This window comes from Diadema setosum, chromosome 2 (assembly GCF_964275005.1).
Source record: "Diadema setosum chromosome 2, eeDiaSeto1, whole genome shotgun sequence".
Lineage (NCBI taxonomy): Eukaryota > Metazoa > Echinodermata > Echinoidea > Diadematoida > Diadematidae > Diadema > Diadema setosum.
Genome location: NC_092686.1, coordinates 40568084 through 40589732, shown reverse-complemented (window position 1 = coordinate 40589732; position 21649 = coordinate 40568084). Strand labels below are relative to the sequence as shown.

At 39.3% G+C, this 21649-nt stretch overlaps 3 protein-coding genes across 3 annotated transcripts in view; 2 read left to right on the top strand and 1 right to left on the bottom strand.

Annotated features, from left to right (window-relative positions):
- The window catches only part of LOC140246296 (inhibitor of growth protein 3-like), a 14033-nt gene extending 12210 nt beyond the window's left edge, over positions 1 to 1823 (bottom strand). The window contains exon 1 of the mRNA XM_072325763.1: positions 1713 to 1823. Within this exon, the coding sequence (XP_072181864.1) occupies positions 1713 to 1740 (28 nt within the window). The 5' untranslated portion in view covers positions 1741 to 1823. The remainder of the gene's footprint in view (positions 1 to 1712) is intronic.
- A 4293-nt stretch (positions 1824 to 6116) lies between these two features.
- LOC140245978 (cytochrome P450 2U1-like) lies at positions 6117 to 10020 on the top strand. The gene is made up of 4 exons (XM_072325429.1): positions 6117 to 6492; positions 7258 to 7886; positions 8561 to 8888; positions 9383 to 10020. Exons 1-4 carry the CDS (start codon positions 6117 to 6119, stop codon positions 9559 to 9561), a joined length of 1512 nt encoding a protein of 503 aa, XP_072181530.1. The 3' UTR covers positions 9562 to 10020.
- Positions 10021 to 13383: 3363 nt separating this feature from the next.
- LOC140245977 (MICOS complex subunit mic25-like) lies at positions 13384 to 20721 on the top strand. The gene is made up of 7 exons (XM_072325428.1): positions 13384 to 13571; positions 15761 to 15815; positions 16305 to 16342; positions 16810 to 16890; positions 17789 to 17859; positions 18324 to 18459; positions 19440 to 20721. Exons 1-7 carry the CDS (start codon positions 13497 to 13499, stop codon positions 19476 to 19478), a joined length of 495 nt encoding a protein of 164 aa, XP_072181529.1. The 5' UTR covers positions 13384 to 13496; the 3' UTR covers positions 19479 to 20721.
- The last annotated feature ends 928 nt before the right edge of the window (positions 20722 to 21649 follow it).

Below are 21649 nucleotides of genomic sequence, written 5' to 3'. Positions count from 1 at the left end.
GAACGTTAACTTTTCTACACTGAAATAACAATAATTATTAATAATAATTAACAATAACAATAATAATAAACAATGACAATAATAATTTTAATAATTAAATAACAACATAATAATAATGACAATAAAAATAACTAGAAAAGCACTCAGTGAGCGCAGACCTCTGCCAAGCAGCTCATTTCCACCTATACATGCATGCTGAAAATTGCCCAATCTCCCGATATAAAACCCGTTTGGTTACGTCATCAGCTCCCAGGTATGCAGCACCTCGCCCTAGACGGGCATGCGCTTCAAACCTCAAATACGTGCAGCTTGAGCTTCACTGACCATATCTACAGTATGCCAAAAGATCAAAAATATTTCAAAAATTCATACAAATTTCTGCGTCACTATTTCTACTAAAATTCAATCATCTGTTCCTTGTGTCATTATCAACTTTTCCTGCAAGTTTCATTCAAATCCATTCCCAACTTTCTGAGTTATTTCGCAAACAAACAAACCAACGCCATGCGACGATGAGAACCTCCTTCCTTGATTGAATTGGTGGAGGCAGTAATAACAATAATGATAACGATGATGATGATGGATGATCAGCATGTGCCATGATCAGTCAATTGACAAGCATGCGCATGTGCACATAGGTATGTAGCTACATGTAGGCCCTATAACCTTATGTATGGTATGGTTAGAGAATGCGAGAATTAGGGTAGAAAATCGAGTTTGAGTGGCAAAATCGTGAAATAGGCCCCACCGCAGTGCACGTGCACCCGTGCGTTAGCAAGCAAGGTTAGGTTAGGGTTAGGGTTTAGGGTTAGGTAGGGTTGTATTTATGGTTAAATTGGCCATTAAATTAGTCAAGGGACATTAGGGAGTCCTTCCGAGCATAAAAAGTAGAAGACCAAAGAAAAAAACGGGAGAAAGGGAGGACGAAAGATGCTATGCTGTGGCAATCGGCCCCACCGCCGTATGCATCTCGCGTAAACGCCGTTTGGTGGGGCCGCATTCACGAGTATTATACTGTGGAAGAAAGCCCCACCGCCGTGCTTATCTACCGATGAACGCCACACGGTGGGGCTGAATTCACGAGTATAAACAGGCGAGCCGCCGTAGTATTTGTACGGACACGCAGTGGTGGGGCCTATTTCACGAGTATGCCGTTTGAGTTTCACTTCAAACTGTTATCTTTAATGGACCTGCAATGATACCGATGACATGGAATCGGATGTAAACTTTAACTCTTAATCTATCATCATCGATCTGATCATCATGTACACATACTGACACACAGACAACATGATCTTAAGTATATGGGACTACAGACATTACGACGCTTTAACTCGTCAGTTAAAACCACGTTGTTTTAACAAATATAACATATCTTCTGAGTCGGAACCATCACTTAACCACAAAATTTTACAGAGTCTTAAACATTTAGGGATGTAACAGTAGACATAACTGTAAATTCATCAAAATTTAAAGTATGACCGGAAACGCAATATCGATTTCCTGACATTATAGCCACGTTATGCACAACTTTCGTGTAGAAAATGATTGACCGGAAATCACTTGCACTTGATACACCATTCCTTTGTACACGACAAAGATAGTGAATAAAAAGTATTTTCGATCAATGTACACTCTGAACAAACTTAGGTCACTCTCAGATGTATGTAGTCACTATAAATAACAGTTCTACTTTGAAACAGCATACTCACTTTCAAGATAATCCTCTAAATACAACATTTTAATGGTTTATTCCGCGCGCTACAGCCTATCTTGCACGACCAATTGCGATCTCTATGTATGAGATACAACTTCAACGCTGATGGCGCTATTGAAGTAGAGCCGTCAGTGCCGTTTTGGCTCTAAGTAATAACCACGTTTCTCTGCAAGGAAGGCCCGCGTAACATGTGGATTCCCCAACGATTACTAGTATCGCAGGGCCGGAGAAACCGACTGTTTTGTGTTGTTGTTGTTGGTTTTTTTTTTTCTCACAATACATAGGAATACAGAGGGTGTGACCAGTTCCCCCCCCCCCCCACACACACACACTTTTTTTTCCCCCGGAAGTGGCGCTAGAAAAAAAAATACAATGTGGTTAATTTTGGCGATTGCAACAAGGTTAGTTTTTTATACCAAAGCAATTTTTTTTTCCTTTCCAGCCGATGAAATCTTGAAGTGAGAGCGCGGGTAAGGCCGGTCTTTTTTGCTTGTTTGTTTGGTTTGGTTTGGTTTGGTTTGGTTTGGTTTGTTTTGTTTTGTTTTGTTGTTTGGTTTTTTTTTTCTTGTTTTTTTTTTTTTTGTTTTTGTTTTGTTTGTTTGTTTGTTTTTTGCTTTGTTTTGTTTTGCATATCAGCTAATAAAACCCGGAAGTGGCAGCAGAAGGTGCCCTGAAAGCCCCCTCCCCACTTTTAAAAACGTGGCGCCGGCCGTGATTCATACCACACAGGCCTAGTCTGTCTTGATGAGAGAAGTAAGCAATTAAGACCCCCTCTAAAATGTCAAGGACGTTGTAATCGAAGCATATCGCTCTAACAAAAACAAAAATAAAAACATAAAACCTATTCAACTTTCCTGCAGGCCTATTTCATAAAGGTTTTAAAAAATTACAACGCTAGCTTACTTCGAATCTCTATAGGAGGCCAGTTTCACTGACTCGGTACGAGGCCGTTTACTCTTTAAATTCACATAAGTAGCACCTAAGAGACTCCAAGTCCAACCCCAAGCACCTGATCTGCGATTCTCCCACCTGAAACCCCTATACAGCAATTGGACTGGAGACTCCAACTTACGAGCGCAATTGAAATCCGACGGGGGTCCTGAGCCCTAGTCTGGAAGCGCTAGGGTTCTAGATGTTCTCTCGTGCTATCTCACAGGCTTATGATGTTTTCAACGATAGCACCAGGTTTTAAAAAGGTGTTTGGGCGGGAGAAAGATCATTTCAAGGGGAAGGAAATACATCCCATTAAGTGGGAGACACATTAGAGCCAGGGCAGGAGAAATTAAATCTCAAGCGGGAGAACGGTCCGAGATTTTGCAAAAATGGGCTTTGGCATGTTTGGCGGGAAATCTCCTGTCAAAAGCGGGAGAGTTCGAGTCTCTTTTACCCCCAGATTCCAGGACAAACTTTTTGATAAAGACCGAATGAAAATTACGGAAGTTGTAAAATTGTGAAGTTTTCGATAACTTTCACGAAATAGCATATGCAAATACTGAACTGTTGATGACTCCCCTCACAAATTATTTGCCAGTACAGTACATTAATGTAGGCCTACACAAAAGTCATAAAATTTCCAGCGATCAATGACCGTATTGCCCAAGTCTCAAATCCTGATATATCTGACTGATTATTATTTTGGGCAAGTCAACCATACAGGAATATCATGTTCTACACTTTATAGCAGAAAACTTGACTTTTCGTTACTTTTCTGTATACAAATTGTATTATCAACGGAAATTGGCGAGGTGATAGCACCATCAGCTCACTCATTAGCAGATTCATACAACTATACGAGAACTGTTTTGAAGAAATTAGCGAAACTTCACAATATCATAACTTTCCTATGTGTTCTTGTATCCAATTTTGATTAAATTTCTACTCTTGTGGGCCTGTAAGATTTTACTCTTTCCTATCCGGACTAATTCGAATACCTGTCCAGATTTGGTGATTTCTTTTTTTCAAACCCTGGGTGATAACATTTTAATCTGGTAGTGGTTAACCAAATCAGTGGTACATATTGGTGGTTTTTGTTAACTTGACCCCAAACATGGCCAAACATTACATAAAATCGTGTAAGTTAGGACTCCGTGGGTGCCTGCGGATCGTCAGTCATCTGCTGCAAAAGTCGAGAAAACCGCTGAACAGAGGTTTAAAACCACTGATCAGCTGAGGCAAGTTACTCCTGGCCAGTGTGCATGGTGTGCGGGCAAAGTTAGAACTATTGATCAGATTCATACACTTCTTTCGAGCACCACCATCTAGGCCCTCGGTTTTGTAGGAAGTTGAACGTTACCATTGTTTAGATGGTACAGGTCCGGCGGATGAATAGGAAATTTGACCGCCATCAAGGAGTAGACTCCGGAAACGCATTGTAGGGGCCTAGACAGTGTGATTTTAGTGGCCGATAGCGATAGGCGAGCCGCTGATAGCTGGACATGTATCTTCGTAGTGTGAATGAAATCTGTGACGTAGGCTCTATATACCAATGTACACGATATAGGGCCTCCTGCGAGCATTGTGATAGGCGCGCAGTCACAAAAGACCAGTATAGTGATCTAACTTTAATGGATATTTAGTTGATGATATAGTACACGGTCTTACTAGAGTATTTTTCTGCATCCCCTCCACCCCCAACAAAACAACAACAACAAACAAACAAACAGTATACAACAAACAAACAACAAACTTAATTGTAAGAATTAAGATGAGCTAGAGACGATCATCGAGTGAGACGTGGTAAGTCTCTACTGATGGCAGGGTGGAAAGTTTCTTTGCAGCCGAGATAATGTCTCACATGCTTAAAACTTAAGCATATTATGAATTTATTGTCTATACACGTATACAAAAAAAAATCATCTTCAGTTTCAAATATTTAATAAGTAGGGATCTTCGTGGTGCAAGGAAACTCATCGGCCGAGAAATCGGCTGCCGGTAGGCCTGTGGAGTTGCAGCACATGACTCGTCTCCCATTTGACTCCTATAATAACATGATATAAATTATGTGTCTATCACCGATGACTTTCTTTTTGTTAGGCATACTGTTGTCAGACATTATATAGTCGTCAGTGTAGTCACAGCAAAGGGGTAGGATGATGATGATGATGATGATGATGTGTGTGTGTGTGTGTGGGGGGGGGGGTTCTCTTACTCGCTTGATACTGCGTCTTATTCACAATTTTCTATTTCTCCCTGTACATGTCAATGACAATTAAAGCGTCCTCTCTTTCATTGACAGCAAAATGCGCCTGGTGCGTAGCTATATTGGCAGTGTTATTCTGCTTATGTGCGCTGAGCGTGAAAGAGTGCGGCGAACAATGGGATAAAAGGTGCCTACAATAAATTCACTCTTGTATTCACTGTAGCTACCGTGGTAGCGAGAAATGAGGCAACGTTTGATTACTAAGTACATTGTAGTTCGTCAAAGTGAACGGCATTCTGCTAAGAAGACTTCCCATATTCTTATAACTTCTGTTGCGCAGTAAGGCGTACTCGGATTTTTCACACGCTGGTTGTCTGCTAGAACTTCATCAAACCAAAGTTCACCGCTCCCGATCTGCGAGTTGCACAGCAGTTTTGATCGTAGCTGCAGGTTTAGTATAGTTCGATTGCTACCTACAGTAATATTGTTCAAATTGTGTGTATAATCAATCTGATATGATACCATTAGCCTGTATCCCTGTGGCTGTATTACAATCCAATCATGGATATGATCTCTGCTGGGAGCGTTGGTATATAACTTACGGAGGTGCTCGCCCATCAGTAGGGTAAGGCCCTACCTCCTTGCAGGGAGGTGGCTGCGCCTTGGTATAACGCACACGCGCCACATAATGGGAATTTAGCAGGCCTATATGAAACACATTACGTACCCCTAGGCCGTATCACTACCATGGTAGCAGATAAGGATTAGTGTACAAGTACAGATGAATATAATATGTACATAGTTATGTTTGCTGATCGTGTGCACGTGTATGTACGCTCTCGTTCTGTCCTTCACGTAGCAACAATGGTTCTGCACAACCGTGCTTATATGAATGCATGTCGCGTCCTCAACAAATGGATTTGCGGATGATAATGATTTTATGGACTATATATTCCGATGAGAGCTGGGGCGAAGATTGGAATTATGTGTTTGTCCACTGGTCGCTGCACTCAAAAGAAGTGCTATTTGCATGTGATATAATAATCATATCTATTTTGTTTTCACCATAAGATTTGTTTACTTTTTGCCTGTTAGTGAGAAGTGTTAAATTATTTTCCTGGATCACTCTTATTGTACAGCGACTGTTATACATTTTACTGCTTGACAATATATTGCTTTGCATTGACTTCAGTTTGTTTTACTGTATTTTTTTCTATCGTATTTTAGGAAAAACAGGGAAAACGAGGGCCCTACAGAGAAATGGATCCAGGAACGTTCACACAAATATGTATAGGTGTTGCTACGGCGCTCTTAACTTTTCTTTGGCTACGCCATCGAAAGGGCGGGACATCCGGCTCACGCCCCGCCCACCCATATCCACCTGGCCCTACCACACTCAGCATCTTTCTAAGCGACCTCTGGCGCATCGTGTCGCGTTCCAAGCCGCCCAACCTGATCGAGCTGGTAACCGACCTCCGCCGGCGATACGGTGACATCTACTCCGTCCAGAAGGGGAAGAAGCTCCTCGTCATCATGAGCGACCCCGAGATGGTGAAAGAACTGTTCGTGAAGCAGGCCGCGATTACGTCAGGAAGGGACACCGCGCCTCTTGCCCACGTGGCTTTTAAGGATGAAGGTATAAAAAAAGCCGAAATAAGGTAATACAGCGTATAGAATGCATGGATTCATGCTAATTAGTGATTCAAGAGATGTAGGCCCTATAGATAAGGTCAATTACGTTATGTTTGCACGAAGGCCTATAGGCCCTATTGCTTCCCTAATGTAGGCTTACTGGTGTTGAATACATGATTATTGTGTTACGACGTAATTGTACCTCATCACCCCACTCGATCAGGGTTAACTGAAATTGGAATATTGCCTGCTCTGACTGTTTCGAGTGGCTAAGGGATAGGGCATACTATATTGTGTGCCTCCACTTTAATAGGGCCTACAATAATATGATGCATGCGATATAGACATTATCTTTACGTTTTGAGTTTTGAGTTTACACAAGTACGTGATCATTGAACTGCACTTGAAAAGCATTGTCCAGTGGCTCAGAGTACAGATGTATCATGAGAATGATCATGATACATAATTGTGATATCCTTAGCGCATGATAATTATTGCGACCCATTTTATATGCGCTTTACGTAGAGAGATTCAGATCTTGATTAATATACATAACAATAAAATGATTACTCTTTAAGAATTCAGAAAGTTATGAAAAATGACTTTCTTTTATAATATCAAAAGTAACAATAAATTCTACTAACATTCTTCACTTGATTGATTCAGATTGATTTATGTGGTAATGGAGTTATGTAATGATTATGGAATGATCTCCAAGAATAATACATAGAGTATTGTAACGACGCTTTACTCCTTTTCCTTACGTCAGGAAGTATAATTTTTGCTGAAGGGAAGCCTTGGAGCGAAATGCGTCGCTTTTTTCTACATGCCCTTCGGAAGCACGGTATGGGGAAAAGGACCTTAGGCGATACTGTGAATGACGAAGCTCAAATCCTCTGTCGAGAATTTTCCCGTATCGATGCTCAGCCCTTCGACCCATTCCGCATGGTAAACTATGCTGTTGCAAACATAATTCGAACTATTACGGCTGGAAGAAGGTTTGAATACTCCAACGAGCGTTTTCAGCAGATGGTGCAGCTTATTACGGACGTGTTGGGTGCGGAGAACTTCTATGGTCCACTTGAGATGTTCCCCTGGCTCTACTACACTCCTCTGTTCAACAAGGAGCGAGGTATGTGTAACGCTCTCATTGGATTGATGAAGGGTGAGGTGACGGAGCACCGCGAAATTTTCGATGCCGAACATCCGAGGGACGTGATCGACATGTGTCTGGCCGAAATTGATCGGGCCGAGGCATCAGGCGAGATCAGCTACCTGGATGAATCGACTCTGTGGCGCACCTTGCTGGACATTTACCTGGCCGGGACAGAGACGGTTGCCACTACCCTGACGTGGGGGATGCTCTACATGGCAGGGTACCAACAAGTGCAGGCAAAGGTACCGGTACTGGTTCCACTCAACCACCTATCATCATCCTATGATGATTTTCCTCTCAAAAAAAAAAAAAAAAAAAAAAAATCATTCCGGGAAATTTAGTGAACATATAATGCTGTGATAGGTCAATGATATTAAGTTAGACCATGGTCATCACATTCATCTAGTTTGTATATGTTGCTACATACTAATTTTACAAATTGAAGTTTTGAAATCTACTAACTTTTTAATTTTTCAGTTTACTATGAGTTTGATGAGACCTCGAACATCCTGTTTCTTTGATTTTGAAAGACAAAGGTATAGACGGTTTGACAGTTCTATTATAGAGCAGTAAGAGGTCAAAACGCATACAGTCCATCAGGTACCTTCCAGAAATACGTGTATTTTATATTCAAAACGGTAGTGTTAATTTTTGCCGTGTTAAGTAACATCTCCGCAATATCTGTCACATCTGTGTTGAGAAACGTGAATCGTATATGAATCGAAGGTCCTGTTTCTAGATTGCCGATTTATTTGCCTCTACTCTAGACCAAACGAGAACTTTATAAACGAAAACTTGGAGATGTTGTGTAGAGACGCATCTTATCCTGTGATCGTTGAAATTGCCTTGGCGAATCGTGATTTTATCTTTGTCTATTCGATGGCAATTTCACTTTTTGTTTTTGGGATATCTTCAGATTGGGGAGGAAATTGACTCCGTGGTAGGGCGACACGGCACGCCGAGTTACGATGACCGCATCAAGATGCCGTACACCGAAGCCGCCATCGCTGAGCTCCTCCGAATCCGCCCCATCGCTCCTCTCGGCATTCCACACATCACGACCGAGGACATCTTGTTCCGAGGCTACCATTTTCCCGAGCGGTCAATTGTCATGATGAACATGGTTGGCATGCACCTTGACCCCCAGCTGTGGCCTGACCCCGAGACCTTTGACCCCATGCGATTCCTAGCCGAGGACGGGAGGACGACCATAAAACACGACGGACACATGCCATTCGGAGCTGGTATGACCTTAATAAACCCCTTCAGCTCCGACGTCGTGCTGTTTTGCATCCAGGTGTTAAGACCAATCATAAAGTTAACTACATGTATGAACTAAAAAACGCTCATACAGTGAATTATAATGATTACGATCATGTATATGATTGCCTGATGGTCCTTTCCCTTATGTGTAATAATAGAAAGTGAATGTTAGTTCACAGAATTCTTTCCTCTGAAAACAGATGTCTTTGATATATTAAATTGCGCACAGTAGGAAAATTATATTGCACCCCACAAATCACTTAAAAATATAAATACAGTAACTAAAATCGAGATGAGATGTCCATTTTTTTTTTTTTTACTGGAATGCAAAAGCTTTTGTTTTACATCCTTTGCATTATGTCGATTGAGTGACTATAATTGGTCATATGAATAGACACTTTACAGGCAGTCATACACATCCATACGCATACCTAAGGAGGATCATCGCAACACATTATCTTCCCTCTGTTTTCAGGTCGCCGAGTGTGTCTGGGAGAGCAACTGGCCAAAGTGGAACTATTCCTGTTTTTCACCAGCCTCCTGCAGAATTTTGTCTTCCGACTGCCAGAAGGCGTGCTTCCTGACTACGGCTTTGGTCATCGAACGTCCACTCTGGCTCCGAGGAAATTCGAGATCATCGCATGCCCGCGTTGATTAGATGGAATCATGCTGATGTGTGATCCGAAAATGAGGCAATTTTCTGCATCATATCGCCTACCAAATATCTCAACGATCAATGCACCTGACATTAGATAGTTAAATGAGATCTGCAACGAAAAGAAGAACGTTATGGTGATCGTTTTTGAAATACAGTGTATTTTGGAGTGCTACTGATGAGCACATTACTCTGTAGGCCTGTATAAAAATTTCAAGTTTGTGCAAATGTGTTTGCTGATCTGTCATTTAAATATTAACAGGACAGTATGCTGTAAGGCAAAAGAATGAATACATTGTATTCATCGTTTGACAACCTACATGCACAGGGATATGTGTTAATCATAATTTGTAACCCTAATTTTAAAAGCCTCGGAAGAATCAAACAGAAAGAGGCTCACCGCACATGATTATTAGAATGCCAACGCCCATATAGATTATCATATTTATTACCGTAGAAATTAGGTCCTATTGTATCACTATAAAAATATTTTGCATTTTCATTACTGTTATTATTATTATTACGTTTATTATTATTATTATTGTTATCATTATTATTGCTGTTGTTGTGTTATTGTTGTAAAAGTATCTCAAACATTAAAAGCAGGATTTTTATTAAAGATATTATTTTTTTTTAATTAAATGTCGTACATGTATTATTTCACATTAATGTAAATGTACTAGAATTTGATCGTCTGTTTACTTCTACATTTTCTCAAAGTAAGAACACAAATATAACAATGGAGTGACAAATGAATTGATAATGTAAGTAAAAACAAACGCTATAAAGTAACGATTGTCAGAACGTATGATTCATAATGAATTCGTAGACACTTTATACCAGAAAGTGTTATGAAAAGGAGAAGAAACCAGATTTTATCCTGTGTACCGGCCATGCTCCATGCAGCAGAACTATGCGCTCTGTCGCAGGTGTGAATAAATTGCTTTGACAAAAAAGAACACTTTAAACATCATTAAAGTTAATCACAAAATCTAGCAGAAGTTCGTTTTCCCTTTTGATATTTTCGGCAGCAATTATCTAACGTGCATAAAGCAGAACAAAGATCAGTAACAACAACAAAATTTTACATCATTCACTATTAACATGCTACCAAAGGGCGTACACGTATCTCACCGGAGGAGACTTCGCCGCGTCCTCCGAGATTTCGTAGGGCCTGCGACTCGAAAGCCCAAACAAACGGCTTGCGCTTTCACCAAGAAAGCAATTTCATGGCGACTTCATGCAGAAACGTCTCCAAATTACATAGGTGATGATTTATTCGTCCAGAAGTCACGGAGATGGAGACGTCGCCGCACCGTCTGCGAGACGTCTCCGATAGGTCGCCAATGGGTCTCCGCAAAGTGGGGGAGACGTCTCGGAAACCTCGCGAATGAATTAAGTCGTCACAACATGGCCGACTAGAAGGATACGTCTTCCGACCAGCTGGAAACTTGAAATAATGTACGGAATATTGCACAAATGTAATTCGTACAAAAATCGAACATGTTTGATTCTCTTGCTACTTCCCCGAGACTCGGCAACATTCCAGGAAAAGTCGTCGAGACGTCGCACGACCAGGAAGACTCGAGTCGCCGCCACCTGATCGCCAACTCAGGGGCGGATCCAGGAATTCCATAAAGGGGAGGCGCCTTTACAAAATTAAAGGGGGCGCACGACCCCCCCCCCCCCATTTTCCCCTTTTATTTCTTTCGTTTTTAACAAATCTCAATGAGATAACCATTCAGGAAGAAATAGGCAATTACTGAAAGGGGCATTACAGACTATTTAAATGATTCCAAATCATGTATATGTAGTACATAAATCGGTATTGCGATTAGTTATGAATTTTTAAAACATTCTTATTCCTCACCCAATCACTATGAATTCTTAAACTCTGTACACAGTTTAATCAATTTATAGATGCTACGATACTTGGGCAATAATAACGAATAGATCTGATTTAAAGAAAAACTGGAAAGATTTAATCCGTACAATATTCCCCACGTTCCATAGAGGATATCAACATTTCCTCTGAAGTATGATTCAAATTGTTAAAGGCAAGAACTACGTCTTTAGTCGCCACACCCAAACTCTATGGAAGAGCGGCTTAGAGCATGGAACAAAGCCACAGTGGAATGCCAAACATAGACCGCTTTACTAACATTTTCAAATTATGGATGTTTCCTGACGTTATAGTGAACGAGCTATTCTATCCTGTACCTTATAAAGACTCTCCAATACTTTGGAAATCAGTTTGCATACATTAGTTATTGCTATGTCTGGCAAACATCGGGCAAGCTTTCAGGTTATCAAGAAGAACCATTCTCAGAAATGTTTAAAATTGTGTAGTATAGTGGACTAGTGGAACGACAACGTAGATCCTACGCATTAATGTGCACGAACAGCGAAGAGATTCCACTCTTTCTATGACACCTCCTTGTACATAAAATGTTACAAAAATTAATTGCACCTTGCCGGCGGAGAACATATTATATAAAAGAAAAAAGTCGAAGGAAACTGACACTATAAGCAAAATAACTGCTTAATCTACAACGGTGGTGACCGTAAAACAAATGAAAATACATGAATACCCCCCCCCAAAAAAAAACAAACAAACAAACAAACAAACAAAAACAAAAACAAAAAACTGAAGATAAATCAAAAAGCCAAAAAGAGAGGGGAAACGAAGGGAAAGAGAATTTGCATACAGGTGATAGTCTGTAAGATTACGTATCGTTTCATGTGTGTGTGAGTGAGTGTGTGTGTGTGCATGTGTGTGTGCGTACGTGTCAAAAGTTAACGTGCGCGCTCATGTGTGTCACATGCACTACTTAGTACTCTAAAAGAAAGAAAAAAAAATCCATACGGAATTTTGCAAAAATTAGATAAGAAATAAGGAAGATATGACTTTTTTGAAATGTCACATTTCTTCGGAAAACATTTCTTGACCTGGGCCCCGTCTTATAAAGCCTTCATATCAATCAGAAGTCCCCAAATCAATCGCAACTTGCATTGCAGCTCACAAGAAACTTGTGATTGATTTCTATCACAAGTCTTTATAAGACAGGCCCCAGTCCTTATGAATATTCCAATGAGCGAGTTATAATGATGCCATCATGCCCTCACAATTCATGTATGTTGTACAATGTACAGGAAATTCAGGGAAAAAAATAAAAACTTATTTGTAGCTAATACAGGTAAAAGCATTATTCCAATGCCAAAATTCATCATTTGTTCTTGTTTTTTCAATTTTGGGTGGTTTTAAAGCAAGTTTTATTTTCAAACAGATGAAATGATTGTGTACTAGATTTTTGTTATTTCTGTGTATGAAATGAATACCGGTACAGTATGACTGAACTGTAAGAGCATGACATCATTATCTTTCTGACTTAAATGTGCATAACGACTGGTCAAGAAGTGTTTTCCGAAAAAATAACACCCGAAATTTCAGAATGTCATAATTTCCATATTACTTATCCAAGTTCGATAATTCTTGCTGTACTGTTCTGCAGGGGTTTTTTTTTTTTTCTTTCTTTCTTTAATATAAAATTGACAAATTTTTGGAGTGGGTTTCTTCTTTAACAGGCATTAATGTTGCTGTGGTTACTAATGTTGTTGCTAAATATTTTACCTTCTCTTTCACTCTGTCCTCCGCGTTCCTCGCTTGAAAACCATTTGATTCAAACTACATCACGAGCATGACACGTTCACAAAAGACTTCAGGCGACCATGCTGTGTTAAATTTTCACCAAGTGTCTGTGCTATTTGACAATACCATAGAAAATAGCCCACTTGCGCGCTGACATTGGTTTTGCATTTGGTAACAGAAAGTTGGGTGTATGGGACTGTGGTGACTCCAGATACCAGTGGTTGTGCACCCCTCTCGTCCTAAACCCTTCAACAAAATTTTTAAGACATCAAAGATTAACTCAATATGGGAGGCAGCAGTAGTACAACTGCAGGTAGAAGAATTAGCCTTGAGCAAGATGGTGAAGGAGGTGTCGTGAAGGTAAGTTGCATCAAGACGTCTAGAACCCTAGCTAGATAAGGTCAAAGACTCTCGTGTTTTAATCAGCAGGAAGGTGGAGACGTCTACAACTCACGGCCGGTCGGACACGGTTAGACCCACCCATAAGCATCGAATGCATGTTTTCATTATTCACCGGCGACAAAGGCAAGCCAAATACGGGCCCGTTTAATTACTCGGTTTCGCAGCACAGCAATACCATAGCATCATGGTCTGTCGAGCTGTCCAACCCTGTGAATCACCTGCAGTTATTAAATAAGTACAATTTGTATTTTGTATTGGTCAACTCACATAAGGATGAATTATTACCATAAATTTAATCAACAAATTGTACAAAGTTCTGCAACATAGCCTAAATTTTTCTATGTTAATTTTAACGTTAGCAGAATCTAACATTTTAACAACCCCCCGCCCCGGGGCACTTCTTGTACACAGTCAAACGCTTTGTGTGCGGCGTTCTGGCTGTGTTTCGCAGTAATATGAAGAACCTAAATTTCTAACTAATTTTATACACAGCCCTGTCACAGTGGCTGTACAAATGTCACGGTGCTGTGCGGCGTCTGGTCGGGCTAATTAAAAACAATGTTATGAGTACGGTATTCGGTATGATGACTATACTATGTGGCTAAACAACACAAAACAAAAGTAAATTTTAAATCTAGATCTAAATTAATTTAGATTGAAGAATGAAGTATGCAATATTAATATATCATTATGCCAGTAAAAACAGGCAACTGAATTTGATATTGATATTGTATATGATATATCGTAGAGAGGCGAGACTTCCTTATTACGTGTTACCTTACATGTAGTATTTATTTCTTATCTACCAAGCATTAATAGAATGAATCACACTGCTGACATTGATGTTGTTTGCGGGCCATTTATTGGAAGAGATTAAACAAATCTTAACACACAAATTGTTGCGTGATTAATCTATTTAGCCAGCACATCAATTTTGCGGCTATTATAATACAAATACAATAACCTGCCCTTGACTCATCAAAGTTTCACACAACAAAGATAGTGCTTTTTCATGCAACTTACCATTAATGAATAGCTTGAAAGTTCTATTCTCAAGTTCAATACCATGTATGATGTACATCAACATTTTGTGCACACTATGTATACATATATTCTTATGCATAACACACTGAATTATTCTTTAGAATCCTGACACAGAGCTATATATTTGTGTTATTCAATTCATAGTAATCATACCTCTAAAACTTAGAATTGATAATGAAATGCACCATGCACACAATATGTTAGGACAGGCAGATAGAGACCCCAACAAATTAAATCTATATTGTCAAATTAAAGAAAGTGATTGAAGTTTTGATCAGAACAAAACTGTTCTGCTTCTTTGTTGCTAAACATGTAAAGTATGAATGTGGTTTTTAAGGAGGTGCACTTAAGTGACAATACATGTGTCCAGACACGGCCAGCAGCAACGCAGTGGTGCCCAAATATGGTCATGGTTGTCAGTTGCAATAAGTGCATGTAAGGGGTGAAAAGGTCAGAATGATTTATCTGACTTTAACTGTGAAATCACAGTAAATGTTATAATTATATCTCTTTGAGGGAGAAGTCACATCTTTTTGATGTTAACAGATATGGCAAAAATGAATTAACAGTACTTTTCATTCACTACTAAACGTACTGGTACCAGTGTTGCTCAGCACAGACTCTATCTTATTAGAGTCTTATGGTAGTGGACATTGCCATAGTCAGAAAGTAGTGACAGCTTGTTTATTCTTTGATTACAAAATGCTTTCTTTTTTATTTGTAATCATCAACAGGGCTTGTCCTACATCATGTATTCTCAGAGAATTCATTCCCAAATCCCTTTTCCTTGCATATACTGTATGTTCAAGCTATACCTAAAAAGTAGATTTTTTTTTTTTTTAAATGTCGGCAATTTGTAGAAACCTGTTTGTTCACTGTTTGAAAGTAATGTAAGCAGTAGGAAGGGCATTGCAGACAGCATGCCTCCTTCCTTTCTCCTTTTCCACATCCAACTTTGTATTCATTTTAGTTTTTGATGATGCATGATGATATTGCAGAAAAAAAAACGAAAGCCAGGAAAATGAGGAAAGAGTTTTCAGATCAATTGCATCGAGATCGGGTGTACTCTACAAAATTGGTTTTATTTCATTTTCCCATGCAAGGTATCAGAAGATGTGCTGAGACGTATAATGGGGGAGGAAGAATCTCCCAAGTCAGGTGAGAACAAGTTTTATCTGTTTCTATTGGAGATCATTTTGATCGTTTGATGTGTTACTGGATAAGTGTGCAGATTTGTTCAGATACTCTCTCAAGGTAGTCATCTATAATTTCATTTTCATACTTTACATATTCTCCACAACATTCCTAAATAGAAATAATTTGTAGACAAAGTAAATCAAAGTGATCAGGTGAGGCCCACCTTATATTACTTATTAGGACCACTTTGTTTTTGTATATCTCAGCCATTTCAAAACCAATTTTCATCAAATAAACTTTTAATTGCTCTTAGAATTGTATGCTCTTTAATAGTTCATACATGTGGCTTCTGAGTTATCTTGCAAAAAATGAAGACCTAAATCCCCATTTCAACTCAAACTACACCATCACGTTACGTGTTATTCTTTTATATGTTCTGTTTTCATAGAGTGTGGGGGCTATGTGTAGATTTATATTGTCGTTTTTCTGTTGTTTTCCCCCACAATGCAGATCAAGATCCCACAAGACCAGCTCGGCCATTACCAAGGGTAAGGTTAAGAATAAGATAAAGATATAATGGATGAGATCAGCACTACAGTCTTGGTGTGTGAAAATAGGATGTGCATGTGGTGTTTAAAAAACAAACAAAACACACACACACAAACAAACAAAAGCAGAACAAAACTAACATACAAACACGCACACAAATTAACCTACAACATGCACATTGCAGCCCCGGCTGAGAAGTTATGTACATACAAAATTGTACGTACAAAATTGTACGTACAAAATTGTAATAAAATTGTAATAATATTGTATTATTATATATATAGTATTATGAGAAGTGGAGGCACCCCACTTTGCTGCACAGCAGTAACATTGTTCTAGTTGACTGTGACATAGTGCTTGCTGAGTTGAACATCAAGTTCATAAGGACTTTGTGATGGTCATTATTTTTTTCCCTCTCTGTCTGTCTCTACCTCTGGCTCTATCATTCTCTCTGTTTTTCTGGCAGCATGTAGACCAAAGATGGAAGGCTCGAATGGATGAACTAGAGGACCACTACAGAGAGAAGCTACGACATGCAGAAGAGAAGGTAGGGTCATACAGTATCAGCACTACATCTGTACAAAATATGTGTGTGTGTTTATGTTCTCTAGACTAAGAATGTTTTGTGTACTCGTAATAGTTTGATTACATTGGAAAGCTTAGTAGCTTGTTGCAACAAACTGAATATCTCAAATTATTTTGGTATCTTGAAAAAAACGGCAAGGAAAAAACTGCATGCTTCAATATAAAGGTAGGTCATAGATATTGATAACTTTACTGTATACACATACGTTCGTGGATACAGGAAAACGCGTGAAAATTTGAAATTAGAAATTAACAAAATCATTCTAGTTACATTAGTACATAAGTGTATCGAATGATGATAGAAAACTGATCACAACAGAGTGAAAGTGGAGTAATATCTTTCTGACTGGATTTCTTTTATTTTATTTATTTATTTATTTATTTATTTATTTATTTTATTATTATTATTTTTTTTTTTTGGTAGTTATAACCAGGTGCAGTAGTCACCCTGAAGTAAATCTTTTCATTGATATTCTTGCCAGTTCAGAATTCAAATCTCGTCACTAGGTATGCAGGCCTCCCATTGTTTTCTAGCCAGTACATGCTAATATATTTCACCATTTTATGCTGGGTATTTACAGAAATGCACTAAGAATTGATTGTATTTAGGACGAAGTGAAGCCAGAAGTGAAGCAGGAAGAACAAAAAAAATGATCAACAGTTGTACAAATGAATGCTTGGCTGGACCTCATTTTCCTAACACAGGGTGAGAGCCAGACATGGAGTTGTAGCTAGTGTTTGAATTGCGTTTAAGGGTGTGTAGAGTTTGTTTGCTGACTGCTTTGGGCTTCAGTTGTAGGTGTATACACATGTATATCTCTTCAGTGATGATGTTTTCATCATGTCATCTGCCGTTTCAGAGTGCTGCTTTCTACAAATTGACGGCTGATCAGTTCCAGAAGGCTGCAGACGAAGTGGAAGCCAAATTTCTGTGAGTATGGTCATCACACACCTGGGGGAGTCACTACAGTGTGACACGTCATTGGGTGCGTTCAAGCGCTCTCCTAAAGCAAACTGTACCATACCGTACCCGCGCCAGACGAGCGCTCGAATGCTCCTTACGTGTACCGTACCGTGCTGTACTGAGCCAAACGTGGACCACTTCCCGATGTGCTCCAAAAGCGTACCAAAAGTTTGCAGTAAAGCATGCGTGTATCATGCACATACGTCACAATGCAAAAACATCATTCTCTTTGTTCGGGACAGCTGTAAGTAGTTCAAGCGTGTAAGGCGTAAAGGGGGGCCAAAAAGGCCCCCCCCTCCCCCACCCCGGTGGTTTCAAGTCCCTCAAAAAACCCAGTGGGATTAGGGTTAAGTATATCAAGTTTCAACTGAATTCATTGTCTTGCCCAGTGACATATTCTGTTTGTTTCTGGCCCTGGTTGTTGTCTCCAGGAAACAGCGGTATGTTCCCATCTGTGAGAACCTGCAGAATGAAGTGGCCAAGTGCTACGCTGACAACCCAAAACAGACTCTGAACTGTGCCCAAGAAGTCAAGGCCTTCAACACATGTGTAGAGCAAGCAAGAATGGTAAGCATTGAACATTGTGTCAGATTACTTTTTGCCTGCAGATGAAGGCCTAATTTTTAGATGCACCCTTCATGTGCTTAAACGCAGGTCTAAAATGTTGTGCCAATAACTTGTTACTTAAAATTCTCACTGACGTTAAGATTACATCATTGAGTTTGTCTTTGTATTGTCCTGTTACAATCAATAAAATCATTCCTTTAATGTTACAGGGCCATTTACTTCTAAACATGACTCTAAGCAGTGCCAGTGTGTGTGTGTGTGTGTGTGTGTGTGTGTGTGTGTGTGTGTGTGTGTGTGCGTGCTAAAAACGTACATGTGCCATATACAATGTAATGTGTATCAGAATGTTATTTTAACAACCACTGTTGTTCAACTATTAATAGCTGCTGCTGCTTCAGAATGTTGTTTGTTGAAATGCAATGCCAGAAACTGAATGTCCAAACACTTTGAAAATGTGGTTATGGGCCTTGATCCATGTTCAGCACAAAATATACAATTTTCTCATGCATTTCACAGCTCGTCATGTATTGTTTAGCTTAAAATGCTTTGAAAAAAAGTTGGGTTGCATGATATGATTTAAAGTGGTGAAAACATGAAAATGAAATATTTTTCCTGTAGGAGCTTTATGTCATTGTAAAATGATTATTATGACTTTCAATTGCATATGTTATGCTTTTTAAAATCTCCATGCACAATGGGATGTTACAGTAGGAATTTCATACATGTATTTTCTTCCTATCAAGCAAATTAGAAGAATAACCAGTGATTAGGGATTTCTGGAAGGGTCTTGATTTATGGCCCTATTTTCTTTGTGATCCATGACTTGGTGAACCCATGCAATCAAGGAACATGTTCATTCTGCAACTACAGTAGTTTTCATCTGCAGTACAGTGTAGCTTCTACTCACAATGCACTGCATAATTTGACTCATTACCAACTGCCATTGCATCACTCTTTGTTTTCTATTTTCCTTTCTGCAGAATGTCTTACTGAAGAGGAGTGTTGAGAGTGCATCGTAGCGAAGAAAAGCTCTATATTTCAACTTCAAAACTGTCTACGACTGTAAATAATTTAAGATCTTTTTTTTCCCTGCTTCTCTCATGACATGCATCTGTCATTCTAGACAGTGAGAGTCAAATATTGCATGCCTGCAATTTAATAGTAAGGCTGTCTGCACCAGACGCGCTGGCCTACAAATCAGATTCTGATTGATATCAGAACTTTAGCATTTAACTCTCATGCACGCTTTTGCAACTGCGCAAGTATTCATATTTGAGTTTCTTGTATTTGGGCAAACGGAAACTCAATTGACGGACATCATCCTGAGGCAAGCTGATCAATATTTGCAGTAAATTCTGTGCATCATTATGTTGATCCTTCTTTTTGAAGAATGGACTGGGAGTGTAGAAATAGGAATCATTTCAAATGAGCTGTGCTTTTGCCCATCCCACACAGGTACACATGAAATTGAAAGTTTTCCAGTGGAAATCCAAAGGCCATTCTGCCCGAGATTTGACAGTACAGTGTATCAGTAAGACATCTCAACTACAGTGTACGCACATGGGAAATACACTGTATACTACAGTGTACCGATATCACTTCAGAGCAGTAATAAATACTCCAGCATGCAGACGTAATGACAAGAGCAAATTCGTATGAGCTATGCAGTAAGTTAGATAAATACAGAGATTGTGTTTCAGGACTTTAGTTAACAAATGATTTTGACCGGTGTGCCAAGGTTGAAGATGTGCTTACGCTGTATTGTGGGCATCAGATGTCATTGGAATCCACCTGCCTTTTATTCAAGGTGTTGTCATATATATTGTATTCAGTTATTGCTAATCCCTGCTGATAAAGGTCAAAACTCTGAAAAGCAAGAGGAACATCAAAACTTTCAGTTCTGTAACCACTGAAGTGAGCTGTTTGGTTGTGTTCTTATCAGTATGAATGGGACCACCCGTACCGAAGATGAGGCATTATACAGTAAAACGTCTAATCTGAAGTTGGTTATAATGACAAATTTGTTTCATCTCTGAGAGATATTTTGTGATGAAATATAACTACCAGTAAATGTCTGTTCACATAACAATATTTGACAGAATATGGCTTAAACTGTTGAAATGAAGTTCATTTTTTTTTTCCTGCCAATCTTGTTGAGGGCAAGTGTATGTGATCAGTCAGTTGAGAAGTACAAGGGCATCATTATATTCTCTTACTATGTTAACCCTAATCAGGCTGGGCTTTTTTGGCTATGCTATATCTGGGGGGGGGGGGGGGGGGGGGGGGGCGGATTCCGCCCCCCCTTCAGATCTCGCCTATGGAACGCGCGATCGCGCCGAAAATCGGCACACGCGACGCCCGCGACGTATTCTATCAAAATGTATGGTTGCTTTCTCCAAAAAATTTTTCATATATTTTATATTAATTAATTATTGTAATTTATGCATAAAATCAGTTTTGGGCTCTAAATCACTTATTTACGCTCCAATTAAGCTAATTTCTTTTTAAAAATATTTCTTGTATCATTCTCCTGAGACATAGGATAAAAAAAAATCTGTATCGAAATTAATTTCCTATGTATTTTATTGTTTTTTGAATTTCTTATGTATTTCTTTGTTTTTTGACCTTTTGTTTTTGTTTGTTTTTTGGCCAAAATTTGTCACAGACATTTTTCAAAGCATTATTATGCTAAAATAAATCAATTTCGGCCATTCTAAGTGAAGATATGAATTTTTATGTGAATTAATTGAAAAAACACAATTTGCATTGGATTTGTACACAAAATCACGTTTTGGAGCAATTTTGGGGTTGACGAAATTTTTTCGAACGGGCGTCGCGTCAAAACGGTACGCGCGGGCGCAACAATTTGGGTCTCAAAAGTTGCGCGATACTTGAAAGAAAAAAGTCATGAAACATCGCGGTGGGAGCTTATCGCGTTGCGAAGATATTGCGCGAAACGTCGAGGGGGGCGGATTCCGCCCCCCCCCCCCCCCCCAGCCTGATTAGGGTTAAGGCCCTTCTGGTGCACAATTTACAAATATTAGCACACACTAGGATGTACTGTAAGCTAAATATATTTTGCTGCTGGTGATGTTCAAGAGGTAACCACTTGAATACACATATTGCATCATTCTACAAGACGTTAACAATTCATTTATTCAAATTCATTATGACATACCTGTTGATTATG